Source organism: Zonotrichia albicollis, chromosome 3, assembly GCF_047830755.1.
Source record: "Zonotrichia albicollis isolate bZonAlb1 chromosome 3, bZonAlb1.hap1, whole genome shotgun sequence".
Taxonomy (NCBI): domain Eukaryota; kingdom Metazoa; phylum Chordata; class Aves; order Passeriformes; family Passerellidae; genus Zonotrichia; species Zonotrichia albicollis.
Genome location: NC_133821.1, coordinates 48,986,410 through 49,000,846, shown reverse-complemented (window position 1 = coordinate 49,000,846; position 14,437 = coordinate 48,986,410). Strand labels below are relative to the sequence as shown.

At 43.0% G+C, this 14,437-nt stretch overlaps 1 protein-coding gene and 1 long non-coding RNA gene across 8 annotated transcripts in view; one reads left to right on the top strand and one right to left on the bottom strand.

Moving 5' to 3' along the window:
• The first annotated feature begins 2,119 nt into the window (after positions 1–2,119).
• LOC113459217 (uncharacterized) lies at positions 2,120–9,009 on the top strand. Its single transcript, XR_012579541.1, has 3 exons — positions 2,120–4,494; positions 5,113–5,176; positions 8,952–9,009. It is a non-coding gene; the product is annotated as an uncharacterized LOC113459217 (long non-coding RNA).
• Positions 7,336–14,437, bottom strand: part of PACRG (parkin coregulated) — a 211,668-nt gene continuing 204,566 nt past the window's right edge. For 6 of the 7 annotated variants that reach the window (XM_005486486.4, XM_005486487.4, XM_014266684.3 and 3 more), the window contains one exon: positions 7,336–10,613. In XM_005486486.4, coding sequence (XP_005486543.1) covers positions 10,459–10,613 — 155 coding nt within the window. In that variant the 3' untranslated portion in view covers positions 7,336–10,458. The remainder of the gene's footprint in view (positions 10,614–14,437) is intronic. The other variant, XR_012579539.1, reaches the window with a different exon arrangement.

Here is a 14,437-nt window from a genome sequence, read left to right as displayed (position 1 = left end):
TAAAACAGATTAAAATTGCATGAACCAAAGCGACACAGAGAATACAATTGAAAAGACCCCAGAGCAATAACACAGAAATATGGCTACATGCAAATATGGTCCTTCTAAAGCACTGCTTGGGGACAAGAAAAAATGTACTGGAGAAAACTCCCCTGCAACCCACTGTACAGCAACAACATTAAGTCTAAGGTAAGCACAAGAGTCAGCTCCTTGCTCCTCTTTTTCCTCTGAAAAGTCTCTTTGACTGCATTAAGGCCAACCTGAAGGCTCAAACGGGCAATATTTAGCAGCAGCTGTGGCTCTGTGCAGCTCCAGCCAGTTCTGTCCGTGCTGAACTGAAACCAGAGCAGTCACAGGGCCCTGCTTCCGCATTTCCCTCTCCCTGACTCCGGGGCCAGGCGAGGGCTGGCACCAGAATGGCACCGGCACTTGTTAGAGCAAGTGACTGGGTTTCACCCTCTGCTCCAGCACACATTTTCTGTGTGACTGCAGTTTGCTCAGCTAAAAGCAGAAATAGCAGCACTTTGGGTTTCAGCTGGCTGACCCTGGGGAGCCACCACCCCCCCAGGAAGAGGCCTTGTGCTGGCCTGCCCTGCCCACCATAATGCTCCACCACATCCACTGAGGAATAAGAGACAGCAGCCCTTTGCTGAGCATCAGAAGAGAGCAGTCACAGCTCTTTCCTGGTCTCCCTGTATTTGCAGCACACACATTATTCCTGTTCTTGCCTGGAGCAAAGCTAGTGCAAGGAAGCAGCCCAGGCATCTCCCTTGTAAAAAATATCACTGTGTTCAACCCCTTGCCCTGCTGCTGCTGCTTCATCCTCCTCCTCTCAGCCACCAAGCCTGGCTGGTGCCAATTACCAGCTGCTTTTCCCAGCTGCAGCAAGCATCTGCTGTGGCAGGAGGGAAGCAGATGTGCAGAGACTTTGGCAGCTCAGGGCACACTGGGCACAGCAAGCATCTGCTTTTGCCAGGGCCAGGCTGCTGGGTGCTGCAGGGCTAGGCTCTGCAGGTGCCCAACACCACCAGGGCCACACGCAGCTGGCCAAAGTGGCCACTGAATGCACCCTATGGCACTGGGAAAGGGCCTTTCACTGATCTCCCTGGAGGGCACGGCTTTGAGGGCATCTCCCATCCTTCGTTCACAAGCCCAGCTCCCAGCTGGAAGCAGCACACAGCTCATTTCACCCTACTCTCAGCAAAGTCTGCAGACATTTCTGCACCTCAGGGGCAGCATCTGCCCTTCAAGGTTTATTTTGGAATGTTTGTGAGGGAAGAGTAGCTTCCCCAAGCCTTCAAGATGGCAGGTGCATGTGTTGGCATGGACCATGCAGTCTGTGCCATGGTTTCACAGGAGGGAATGGGAAACAATTGCCACAAAATGTCTCAGCCAAAGCAAATGAAATTGCTTTGTATATTCAAAAAACCCCAAACATTTAAATTTTCATGAGAAACTTGAAACAGAAATTGGAAATTAAAAACTACTGTTTGTACAACTGCCTTCTATTGATTAAATTATAGAAAACAGCCCTGAGTGAGGGCTGTGGAGAAACCAATCACACACTCAGCAGACCATCCATCTCCATTCCCCAAACATAATTATAGCAATATGGGAGACATGAAAATACACTGCAATCCTACACAATAGTAATAAAGAGCTGAAAATATTCGTGGATTTGAAGAAAAGCTGTTGAGCAAAGCCAATGCAACCATCTTCTCGAGGAGCTAAAATATGCACAATGAGTAAAAGATTTTAAAAAAACCCACTGAAAACAAAGAAATATAATTTTTCTTTCTTTGAAAAGAAAAAAAAATGCAGGCCATTGTAATATGTATGAAAAAACGCTGTAGAGTTTGCAACTGCCCATTTTTCCCACTTCATGTGGTACCAAGGCTGTCTTAAAATTAAAAGCTGCAATAACACAGACCACAAAAATCAATCCTGCTCTATGGAAGTAGTAAAATTATTGATAGAAAACAGTCTTATCAAGTTAATTTAGACTCTGTTATTTTCATTACTGGATTTAAGTAAGAGGATCCATCCCTTAAAGAAGGCCAGAAGGCCAGAACACTGTTACACAGATTTTTATATGTATGTATGTGTATATATATCCACACACACATGTATGTAGAATTTAGAAGCAAATGGTCAGAATTTACTAACTTAAATAAATCCTCATCACAGAATTTTTTTCCTACTACTGATAAAGAAGAAAAACCTTATTAATGAGGCCTCAGTGGTAGTTACACTGCTGCCACTACACTGTGAGAGATGGGCACTTTTTTTCCCAAGGAGGGTTTAACTGCTTTGTAGATCCATAACAATATTTCACAGAGAAAGCTTTATTCAACTGGAGCTCTTAAACCTCCTTTGTGAAATGTTGTGGTATTTTGTCAGCTACGTGGCCTTTGCTATGCACGTGACGCTGGTAGGTTTCTAGGCATGCAAGTTCAAGAGCTTTATTTTCCAGATTTTTTTTCAATCAATTAAGCTCACTGGTAAGACTGCACACACTTCAGAAAGGCAGGAAAAGAAAAATAACCACTAACTCTTTGTTCTGCAGCAGCAGCTGGATTTGCTGCTGCTGTCTGTGCAGAGCAGCTTGGATGCTGGCTTTGGCTGCCTGCAGGTTCACAGCCCTGGAATGTTTCTGGTGGGCTTTTCCTCCTTCATTAGGAACATTCTTGTGATGCGGGGGATTCCTATCAAAACTATCATCACCCTCACAACACGAGTCATTCCCCAGCCTTTGGATACAGACAGCTGCCAAGCTACAGAAAACATAGCTGTGCCTCTATAGAATTCCTCACAGAGGGTTTTTTTCTTTTTCCCCTTACTGTTGCATTTTAACGTGCTTATAACACCCAGCCCCTATGGGGGAGTGAACAAAAGGCCTTTTAAAGGCAATCTTTCAGAATGCTCCAATTGTGCCCTTAATTGCATCTAAGTACATGTGGGCTCAGCTCTATGCGGACATAGTTTTAGCTGTAGGTTGATTTGAAGCAAGCCACACATTTTATACCAAAGCAATGCATAAAAGCACACACAAGAGAAGAAAGCTTTAATTTAGTCACATTACTACTGTAAGTAATAATGCATAGCAAGCAATAATCAGATGCAAGAAGTTTAGAGCAGATGTTCCTTTTACTTTGATTCTTGAGGCAGTGCAGTAGCAATTTCTTCCTTTGTAAGAGACATAGATGATTCAGTGCTAGTAAAAAAAGTGTTAGGCATGAAGTTCTTCCACTTAATAGCTGAAGAATAATTCACACTGTGAAATGTGGGGCTGAACAAGAGCTTCCAGGTATTTCCCCTCCCTGTACTAACAGCATTTTGAAGGAGGCTTGGGGTTTATCTTTGGGCTTAGGGTATAGTTTAAAGTACTATTTCTTCTAGAGTCTATTCTTCACCCACCCCTTAGCCCTGTTAGAATTTAGTTGCTTTCCAAAGAGGTGGGGAATTGAAGACCACCCCCCTCAGAGTCTATTGCTTGCCATGTGTGGGGAAGAGGCTTGCTCCAGCCTGGGAAAACACCAACAACAGCCCATGCAGGAAAAGGGAAAAGAGGCTCAGCAGGTTGGGCCACTGGAGGAGCAAGGATCAGCTCCACGATGCCTAGCTTTAGAGTGATACCCTAGCTTTGATGCGACAATATCCCATCCAGCAAGGCAGGATATTGTCACAAAGTACACTGGGGCAGAGATGGCAGTGCCTGCAGGAGAATATGGCTGTTGAATGTGTGCTGCCCTTCCAGCAGCATCAGCAGCTCCAAGCAGACCTTGGAAGTCACATAGGAAGTAAGGGGAGAAATCTCAGGCTGGCTCATATCACAGCAGTGTGGCACCTGTGTGCCCCTCCTCAAGAGCAGAGCCTAGGAAGGCTCTGCCACAGAAAACCCAGAAAACTCTCAGTCACAAAAAGAACCCAGGTTGTCACTGGGGAGCAAATGGTGGCCTGGAGATGCAGGGGGTGGTGATGTGCAGCTGCAGAGGCCCCAAAAGTTCAACAAATGCAGCCCTTAAGTGCTCACAATGAGAGCAAATGGTGAGAAGCCAAGAGCTTCCCACCATTTGCTCCCATTCCTGTCACCCACCTGCAGCAGCATTAATGCTTCCCACCACAGAGCTGCTCCCTGGGCAGTAGCTGAGGCAAATCATCTCTGCAATAAGGCCTCCTCCATTCCCTTCCTCCATAATGCTGCAACATATTGGGAGAAAGAGACGCAAGTTCCCCAAAACTCACATTTTCCAAATCATAAACTGTCAAGGAAAAGCCTTTGCCGGAATAGCTGCTCACTCCTGGTCTCTTCTCATCAGCTTCCCCCCTACTCACACAGATCCCTCAGCATCTCTTCCAGCTCAGCACAGCACCACAGGGACCCAGGAGAAGCGGGAAGCAAAAACACATGAAAATGAAGTAATGAGGCTAATGCACAAGATGGAGATGGCCAGATGCTGGGATATCATTCTCTGCTTCTAGGGTGAGAATTAGGTAAGCCAAGCTGCTTTTCTGTAATTGCTCCTTAGGGAAGGGCTTAGGAATTACACCCAGAAAGCAGAAACTGAAATTTGATACAAAACTGGATGGACCACACATTCAAAGCCAGGTCCCTGATTAATGCAATAATGTGCAATACAAGGTAGATGGTTTATGTCAGACATTAATTTTTCCTGCCTATACCCAGCAGGCTTCATCATCCAACACTGCTATACATGTCGTTGACAGGCTGTGTTTGTGATGTGGAGACTTCCTTGAGATTTCTTTTAATCTTTTGTGTTTTGAGGAGCTTGTACACTGTGTTTCTTTTATCACTAAACCCATATCAGAGAGCAATGTGATTTCATGCAAGATCAGAACAACCCTGTGGCAGGCACAGAGCTGCAGTAGCTGCAACATTTATTGCAGAGGGGTATGCTACCAAAATCATCTATCCAATTAACGGCAGTCACGTGAAGTATGGCAGGCTAAATTAATTTGTGCATCACATGGCTACAGAAGCGGTGCATAACACAAGCAACATGTTCCCACTGCTGCAGAGCAAGCTGGTATATAGCTGATCCCATTCTGCCCTCCAACAACCTTAACCTCTGATTTTATTTTTTTCCAAAGGCATTGTGCTGATGCAGATGAACAGAGGAAGTTTGGATTGCTGAGACCATTTAATAAACTAAGGGTATGTCATACACGACCCAACACTATGGTGCTCTCTTTAGGTCCTCCCTTTCTTTCTACTACCTCTATGCATTAATCCACCTTGACCAGGGCAGAGTAAGGAGGCAAGGATTTAACTTCTTTCAGTATTTGGAAAGCCCTAGGATTAGTTCCCATTTCATCCCCTCACACCCCATGCCCCCAGCAGCCAGGGTCACCAGACCACAGAAAATGCAGAAGGCCCCTGTGCATGGGTACCCACAGCAGCAGAGAAAGCGTGGTCCCAAAAATGCCCCTTCTGACAGCCTTACCAACATGGCTGTGCCCTCAGCTTTCTCGTCCATGAAGGCACCTATCACCCATTCTTCTGTAGCTTAAGGCTTTTGCTCTATGCGAGGGGCTCTGTTGGCCAAAAAGAAAAATAAACTCTGAGCAGCCTCTCCTTTGCCCCTTGAGGAAGGGGACTTGGGGCACTTTTCTGGTTGGAAAGTGCCACAGCAGGGTGGCCAAGATTAGGTGCTTCTGCTGCTGATGGGGAAGCCCAGAGAGTGGAGCAGTGTCACCCACTCCTGGGCACAGCGACCCTGTCCTGCTGCACACACGCCCAGAGCACAGGGGGTTGTGAGCTGGGGCTTGTGAGAGCTGCTCAACTCCTGAGTGGCATCAGTAAAAAATAAAGTATTTGTGGATTTGTGGCATCACAAATGGGTCATGAAGCACAAAGCTGACTCTCTGCTCTGCAATAAACATAGTTTTTCCTCTCTGAGGCTGCAGTTTGATGTCTCTGCTCATACTGGCTTCCACCCACCTCACCAGAAGCCACCACGGGCTGTCCAAGGAGGGGAGAGCTCTCAGCAAGGAGCCCCACAGCCATAGCCAGGCTGGATTTGCTAGGCAAGAACAAGAGCAGCTAAGATATGCCCCACCACACACACTCCCCTTCCCTCCCCTCACATGCCGGAAGGATTATGGGGCCAGTGCAGGGAACTTCTTGTCCTGCCAGGGCATAAACCTTCCTCTCCCGGTCTCCAGGAGGCACAAAGCAGCTCTGAGAGGTTGCAAGCAGACAGGCTTTATATGGAGTTCCCACAAACATCACTGCTTTTATTTAAGGCAGAAAACACAGGATGTTACAGATGAGTGGAAAAATGTGATGTGCCCCACTGCCTGCAGAGCCTCTCAGACTGGAGAAAGCTCTTCTGGAAGTCAGAGGGTCTCCAGACAGGATTAGGAAAGCACATAGTGTCTGCTCTGACATTTTATTTTTGCCCTGCTTGGCTGCAGCTACACCTCCGTGCACCCCACACGCAAACACCCTCACAGCTAGGGTCCCATACCTCCCTTCCCGCTTACAACTTCCCACAGCCCTTTTGTATCTGACTCCTGGGAGGCTCTTTTCAAACTTTTTTGGCAGCTCCCTCTCTTTGAAACACTGGAAAGCTACCAGTGAGAAGCCTGGCTCGGGCTGCCTGCCACCAGTGCTGGCAGCAGCTTGCTCCATCCTCTGCCAGGCTCTGCCCCTCTGCAGGAGCCCAGGGGCAGCCCCAGCCACCCCTGCCCCTGCTCACCTTCACGGGGGCACCTCAGAGTGCTCAGGGCATCAGTGGCTCTGTGGCACCTGCCAGCATTCACAAAGTGCCAGAGATCCCTGAACACTGACACCTGTCACAGAGCTCCCTTACACAGCTTTGGGGAGGAATCATCAAAAAAATATTTTATTTAATGCTTGTTTTCATGATCATGCATGACAAATTTAGCCCAAGGTACATTTTTCCCCCTAATGTTGCCACATGCTTTTTTCTTCTTCAAGTTAAAGAGATGCCAGCCAACCTAACACAATTATTAAGATAAACTGGAGATATTTCAAACGGTGGTTTCAGAAAAACAGCCTTACAACTTAACTTCCCACACATTCATTCACTGGTGCTCCTTTCCTTACCAGGACTGGAGAGCTAAAAAGCAGCAGAAGACTCCAGAGTAAGGCACAAAACACCCCTCTTCTGTTGAGCCAAATTAGGCTCAGTGCTTTGACACTTCATTTATACCCCTTGAAACACCTGGCCCAGAGTACCTTCTGATTGATTACAATTAAAAATTCTTGATTGGCTTGCCCCTAGTGACCACATTAGTGACCACAATTACATGATATGGCCAAACAAGAGGCAGTTACTATTTCTTAACCATATTTTTTTTTTCAGTGTGGTAAGATAACTAAGCAGTGTATTTAATGACATACTATTACTTGTATGCTTAAGCACCTGAGTCCTTGATCTTGTGCTTTATAAAGTGCTCTGAGCTGTGCAGTAATTGCCTATAAATATGTTGCTGATCATGCTTAAAGGGACACTGTCAAGTTGGGAGGCCTACAGTTTGACTTAGTAAAATTACATCTTAAAATAGTTTTATTCTTAGTGTTTCTAAATTACCAACTTGTGGGGCTTATCATGCTTCTTTTTATCAGTCCAGCTCCTAGAAGTAATAAGGTTATGGGAGAATGTTCACTTTTAAATCAATGGACCAGACATAGGAATTGTATTGATGGAGGCTAATGTTCTCATCCTGAACATGCAAATAAAAGCACTTTTCTATAAAACTTATTTTTCCTGATGTGAATATGCATGACCTCTATTGCCCTTATGGTTTGCTATAAGGTCACCCCTTGTTGAACCTATGTCTTGTGAAAGAAATCTTCAAGAAAGAGTGCAAGGCTGAGGGCATCAGGCCCGGGCAAGTCTGCAGCCTCACGAAGTGCCCATTTTCCATGGTGTCGCTTTGTCAGCCAGCAGACTTGTCCTAGCTGAGCTGAAGGGGAGGGGATGCAAAAAGAGGGGGCTGGGGAAAAGAATTACAAAGGCTGGTGAAGAGCCTGAAACTTCTCATCCCCAGCAGAGCTGTTGGGAATGCAGAGGAGCGATGGGATGGGGAAAACCCAGGGCTGAGAGCCCTTTCCCGCACAGTCTCTCCTGCGAGGGGCTCTGTGGCTGGAGCCCAGCATCAGGGAAACTGAAGCCAGCTATTGAGGAGCTTTTTGATCTCAGGCAAAGAGCAGAACTGGACTTTTTCTTAAGGAAAGAATACAAATAGCTGAGGAGTGAAAGGTGGCCTGGGAATTCTCCTTTTATGAAGGGCTTGGTTTATTTCCGAGCTGAATAACTCAGCTCCCTGTGAGCTGCAGTTTTCCAGCAGTCTGTACTCATGGGAAACCTGCAATGTCACAGTTACCAACTCCATAGATGTCAGTCAATGAAAAAGTATGGCTCAGTGGTGCCAGGGACAATGCAAGGCAAATGGGGAGAAGCTCTAAGCAAAGGCTGAGTGGATACTGCCAGGGTGGCTGTGTAGAAAGGCACTTTTGGAAGAGGAGACATGGCCTGTGCCCCCCTGCATTATCCAGCTAGCCTCTGTGCTGCAAGGTTTGAAGACAAAGCTCTGGAGTCTCCAGAGGCATGGGCCTACAGCCAGGCTTCACCTCCCTTTCTCCCAGAAGGTGAAAGATTTGTCGATGCCCTAGATATGAGGCAAAGTTTTGGATGTACTTACCCATCACAGGTGTATGTTGGGCAACTCTAGGGACTTGAGGGTAGCCTTGGAAAAATTGTGTCAAACAAAACTCAGGAACAACAACAACAACAAACAGTAAAGAAATGCCTCTGGGCCTGGGAGAAAGGCACACCTCCAGCAGCCATGCCCAAATCAGGGGCTGGTGAGTGCTTGTGGCTGGTGGCATCACTTGAAGGTGCAGCTCCTCAAAGAGGTGGGAAGAGTAAAAATCTTCTTTTTTTTTTTCTTATTCACAGGCAAGAGAAGAAAGTAAAAGAAAATCCTCCTGCTGAAGATGCCACAGAACAGAAAAAGGCAAGTTCTAATGTCAATCTAATGACAGATATGGCTCTAAGTTCCAGCAGGTGGGAAGGTGCTCCCCACACTTCCAGCAAGCATCCAAGAGACCAGGACAGCGTAGGGGCTGTGTCTCTCACTTGGGCAAGCCTTGTAAGGTGTGAATATGGATATGGATAAGCACTTGAAAAAAGTCTCATGTGTTTAACACCAAAGAGTGCATTTCAGGCTCTTAACAGTTACACTGAAACACTTGAAAGTGCAACTTGCATACATTTGAAGAGCTCCAGAAAACATAATAAAAGCCAGATGAGCCCAAAGTCTTTCAAAGTACTTTAAAAAAAATCTCATGTTTTTAGGCAAAGCTAATTTCTCTGATTTGTTTTGAGCTGACTCAATAATTTTAAATGGTTGTCTTTGAGAATTGTAAGACCAGTTTAATTTTTTTGTAGGTTTATTCCACAGAAATGCTTAAAAAGCAATAAAGCCAATCTCAATAGCTTTGCTTAAATCCATGACTATATCAGTTCTGTGTTATGGGTACACAGGGAGAAACTAACTGAGTAGGAATTTGTAAGGGATTCCTATAACAATAGTTACATTGTTTGCACACATACACACCATAATAATAACAAGAGAAAAGCAATAGCAACCTTGCAGTTACAAAAATACCAAGTTCCCTTTAAAAATGTACATGTATATTCTGTGTTTACCCAGATTAACAGTGTCGCTAGGGGCTGATACTTCTGTATGCTGTATCTTCTGTCTGATTTATTCAAGTTTTTTTTTTTTTTTTCTGGGCTTCTTTTCTTCAAAACTGTGCTTGCTTGTGCCTTATGTTCACCAAGAGGAACCTAAGTTCCATGAGTAAACACCTGGAAGCTGAGAACAGGAGTGTGTAAGAAACCTGGATTAATTTAACTACAGTGCCTTATAATGGAAAATATAAATTTTCCTGCTGCAATTGGTATATACATTCAACAGTTTTATTGTATGTCAGTGCACATAATTCGGCACAGCTGCCAGAGAGGCATTGCTGAACTGGTGTTTCTCTTCCATGACAAACACCTATTAAGCAGTCAGCATAAACTCTTCTTGTTACAGCCTCTGACATCACCCTCAGGGCAAGCGGACACAGAACAGCGATTGCTGAATCGCGTATGAAAATTATAGTTTTATTGTCTACACAAGTGAAGGTTTAACTCAGATTCCTGGTCGAGTCAGCTCTGTTATAAAGGAGTGATTCTTTCAGGGAACAAACAAGCACAGTACACCATTGTAATCAAAGGAACAGACACTATTTATGTATTGGAAAGCCTTGTTCACAATAGTGCTAACACTCCAATGCCCCAGAAGCCACTATTTTAGCAGCTGTAGAGAAGATAAAGCATGACTAACAAGATGCCATACAGAGTCAGATAGTTTTTCAGAGCACAGATGGAATCATCCCATTTAATATAATTCAGTTTACATGCACGACCAATAAGTAGGAATCATGTATTTAATGTTTATATAAGCATTTTCTCCACCGTAGCGTTCAAAGAGTTCCAGTGTCTCTTGGATGAGAACTCCAATATTTTCACGTTTCTGTTGGCCGTATTCTATCCCATCACCTAAATTAACTGGTTAATAAAAGAAAAAAAAAAAAAGAAAAATAAAAAGGGAAGAGTTAAATTGAATTTTGTCTTACACTTCAAAATAATGACATAGAAAATTGCAATTGCTGGTCAATTGCAATGAAACTAAATGAAAACAATGAAACACATTCTCATATAGGATGAATATAGATTCTCTCTTTCACAGTTCACTTCTAAAACCATTACTTCTTTATCTTTAACACTGCTTATTTAAGACAAAATTCTACTGTCAGATGTATAAGCACTTTTCTAAAAAAATAATCTAGACTTGTTATGGTTTGAAATAGTAAATAGATATTAGTTTGGGATTGCTCCACATTAGTCATTATATTCACACACTCATGTTGTTCCTCATAGAGGCAACCTGGCTAAAAGAGATTTTTATGGAGTATAACATGGAGTATAACATCATTCAATTTCAGCTTCCTGAAAAATGTGTAAAATTAAGCCAATGCAAAAGGACAAATTATTGCAGTCCCCATACACAGGAGCATTTAGTGCTGGTTTGTCTAACATGGACTAGTAAGGGTGATACACACTCATGCACAGAGATCATAATTCTTTAAAAATCAGTATAAGCATCTGTGATAACAAAACAAGAGCAATAAGAAATAACTTTACCTACAAAGTTGCTGAGAGATTTAAAGAAGGAAAATAGTTTTCATTTGGTTCTAAAATAATATTCTGAAAAGTATCTGAAAAAGCATCTGAAATATACTCCAATACATGTATGAAAATAATTTGGAAGGAGCAAAATGTACTCAGACCAGGTTTGGTGTAGTGGGGAGCTGTCACACTGCTCTAGGGTTGCCCACATGCAGCAGCCAGTGGCCTCACTCTGGGCAGTGGTGACAATGTGCCCATGCCAACATCTCAAACAATCAGTAGCACTCTCACTCAGCCAGAGAAAGACCCATTTGTCAGGACAATGCAGCTCCTCCGGCAGAGCTGGCCTTTCACATTTGAAACAGGGCAAACACAAAGGCAAGGGTAGATTTTGCCCTCACTGTTGCTTCTAGATCCCCAGGCTGATGCTGTGTAGATGTACAACTGCTCCAATCCTCACATCCTCTCCTAAATCTAAGCCCAAAGATCAGGGTTTAAAACTTGTGGCTTTGTTAACAGCAAAAACTGAAGAACCATGATCATGAAGAAACAGCTGGTGAACCTGGGCAAAAATCATCCTTTTGATGAATTTTTCTGTAAAATATCTGACTTTTTACACATATTTATGTCACTTTATATGAAATGGTTTTACAAATACTGATGTGGCATATGAGGACTGTGATTCTTGAGTGGGAAGGAGGTAATTTATTTTTTATGATAATTACTTTTAAGCACACAAATATTTTCCAATACATTAACTGTTAATCTCACTGACATGAAATGCCAGGGTTGTGACATCAAAATTTATTACAATGAATTTAGTGTTATGTTACAAATAACACAAAATGAGACTGCATAGAGAACACCAAGAACTATTAGAAAAAGGATTGACTTATACAAAAAGAAAAGCACATCACAATTGGGTGCAATTTAGAATAAACATGCTCTTGCAGACGGCAACTGAGATAACTGTGCCTCATCACCTGTCTTGCATGTGCAGTGCAAGCCCTCCCCAGAACACCTGGAGGTATTTCTGATTTCACCAGTTTGAGCAAAGGAAACCCTGAACCTTGACCTAAGTCTTGGCAAATACGTAAAGGAATTACTGACTTTCCAACCATATGTCTATTATCTGTAATTTTAAGCCTACACACATGCTCTGCTAATGAGCTTACACAGCTTTCATCGTTCTTTCAAAGAAGTAGTAAAAAAAATCAGCTGTCTGGAAGTAATGGTGATACATTTCTAAGGAAGTCTGGGGGAGGCCAATGAGAAGCTGCGATAATGCTGGGAGCAGAGGTATTTTCCAGAATTGCATGTTATAATCTTTATTATAGAACATAGTCTGTACAAAAAATTATGTCTTAGATGCTTGATTAAAAGGTACCTAAGAGTGTGAGGCAATGATAAAGGAAATAGTCTGCAAGGGACGACTGAATGTGTGATGTGTAGACCATCATTACAATTTTTTTTCCTGCAGACCATCTGTGTTTTATGAAGGTTTGTATCCTCAAGACTGTCATAATTCACACCAGTGTCATGACACAAGCTACAACCAACAAAACTGGAAAGGTTATGTCAGCATTGATGTCACCTGGTAAGTACTAAAATGGCTATCCTATGCAGTTATATGAATTAGCAAAGCTTTCATGCAAATATTAAATGCATTAGCCCAAGAGGACAACATCCATTAAATGCATGAGTCAGAATGATCTGTCCAATGAACCTAAGGGTAAATATCTACTTGTAATAATAATGATTAGTTGGAAAAAAATAGCCATTGAAGTATAAGGGTCTCAGCAAGCCCTTCTCTGGTTTGACTTTATTTCCAAGTTAGTTTGCCTGAGAAGCCAGCTTTGTCAGCCACAAAAATGTTGCATATGTAAAGTGTGAACATGGATCTGGTTCAAACTTTTCATGAAGTTGTCCTTTATGAGGAAGAATAAATCAACATGAAAATGCTAGGAAGCACATTTGTCATATCTTTGACTCAAAGTGAAACGTCTGGCAAATTCAGTATGCACCAAGAACTCATTTCAGAACAAATGTTATTTCTATGTTTAGAAGAAATGCATTGAAGGATTACTGGCAGATCTAGAGGATTACAATCAGGATCCCTGATCCCAGCCCTTCCTGGATCAAAAAGTTAGTTCCCAATCTCCCAAATCATGCACCAAAGGTTTAATGGTGCTTAAAGTGAAGTGAAAGTCCCTGCACCTGTCGAGACCTGTGTTAGCTGATGTAATCAGCGGCACACCAAGGCCAGGAGCGGCACTCCCTGTGCCCTGCCAGTGCCAGCTGCTGTAGCCAGGGAAACCCTGCTCAGGCCCTCAGGGACTGATCTCAGCCTTTGGCAGGGAACAGAGGAGGATTTGAATTTTGCTATAAAAGGTGGTTTGTATTTGAGTCTAGACATGCTTCTATTCATGATTTGGGATAATTCTGGTGTTATTTGTATTTCATGTCATTTCATTTTAAAATTTCACTAGGGCAATGCTACAAACATAAAATATTACTGCTTTAAAGAAGGATGAGCAAGTTTCTCTCTATGCTCTATAACCCTGATATGGCAGTTTGGGCATCCTGGAGTGGACAAGAAAGATAAACCAACCTTCAGAGCTCACTCAGATCTATTCTTAATTCTAGACATTTGTTAGCACCTGAAAGTGCCCAAGACATTCCTTTAGTTTATTAGATTTCACTTCAAGGCAAGCCAAATCTCAAAAAGAGGAGTTTTTAATCTCCTAAATATGTTGCTTGTAAGTATTTCACAGACACAAGAGCTTGCTCCTGGTGATGATTGTTCCAAAGGTTCTGCTTTACACAAATTAAGGGCAGGGTTTTCATACACCTGTTATTGCATGGATGTCACAGATCTTGGGATATTAGATTTTCCACAAATGTTAAATATCTGAGGAATGCTTAGTATTGAAAAAACATTTAAAAGAAATTTCTGAAGTGACTGTGTAGACAGCCCCATGTTCCCTGTTTAGAGGACATTTTTAATCAAATTGTAAGTCAAATGTAATTCCTTTGTGCTTTACTGAAGAAAGTGTTTCTTTACTGATTTTAAGTGTATATAGTCACACTTGTGTACTTCAGCTTGTCTTGGAACAATTGATTCTTAGCAGAAGTTTTTGAAGTGCTACTAGTTAACAAAGAGCTCTGGTATAACAGTTTGGAGTGGGCTTTTTTTTTTTTTT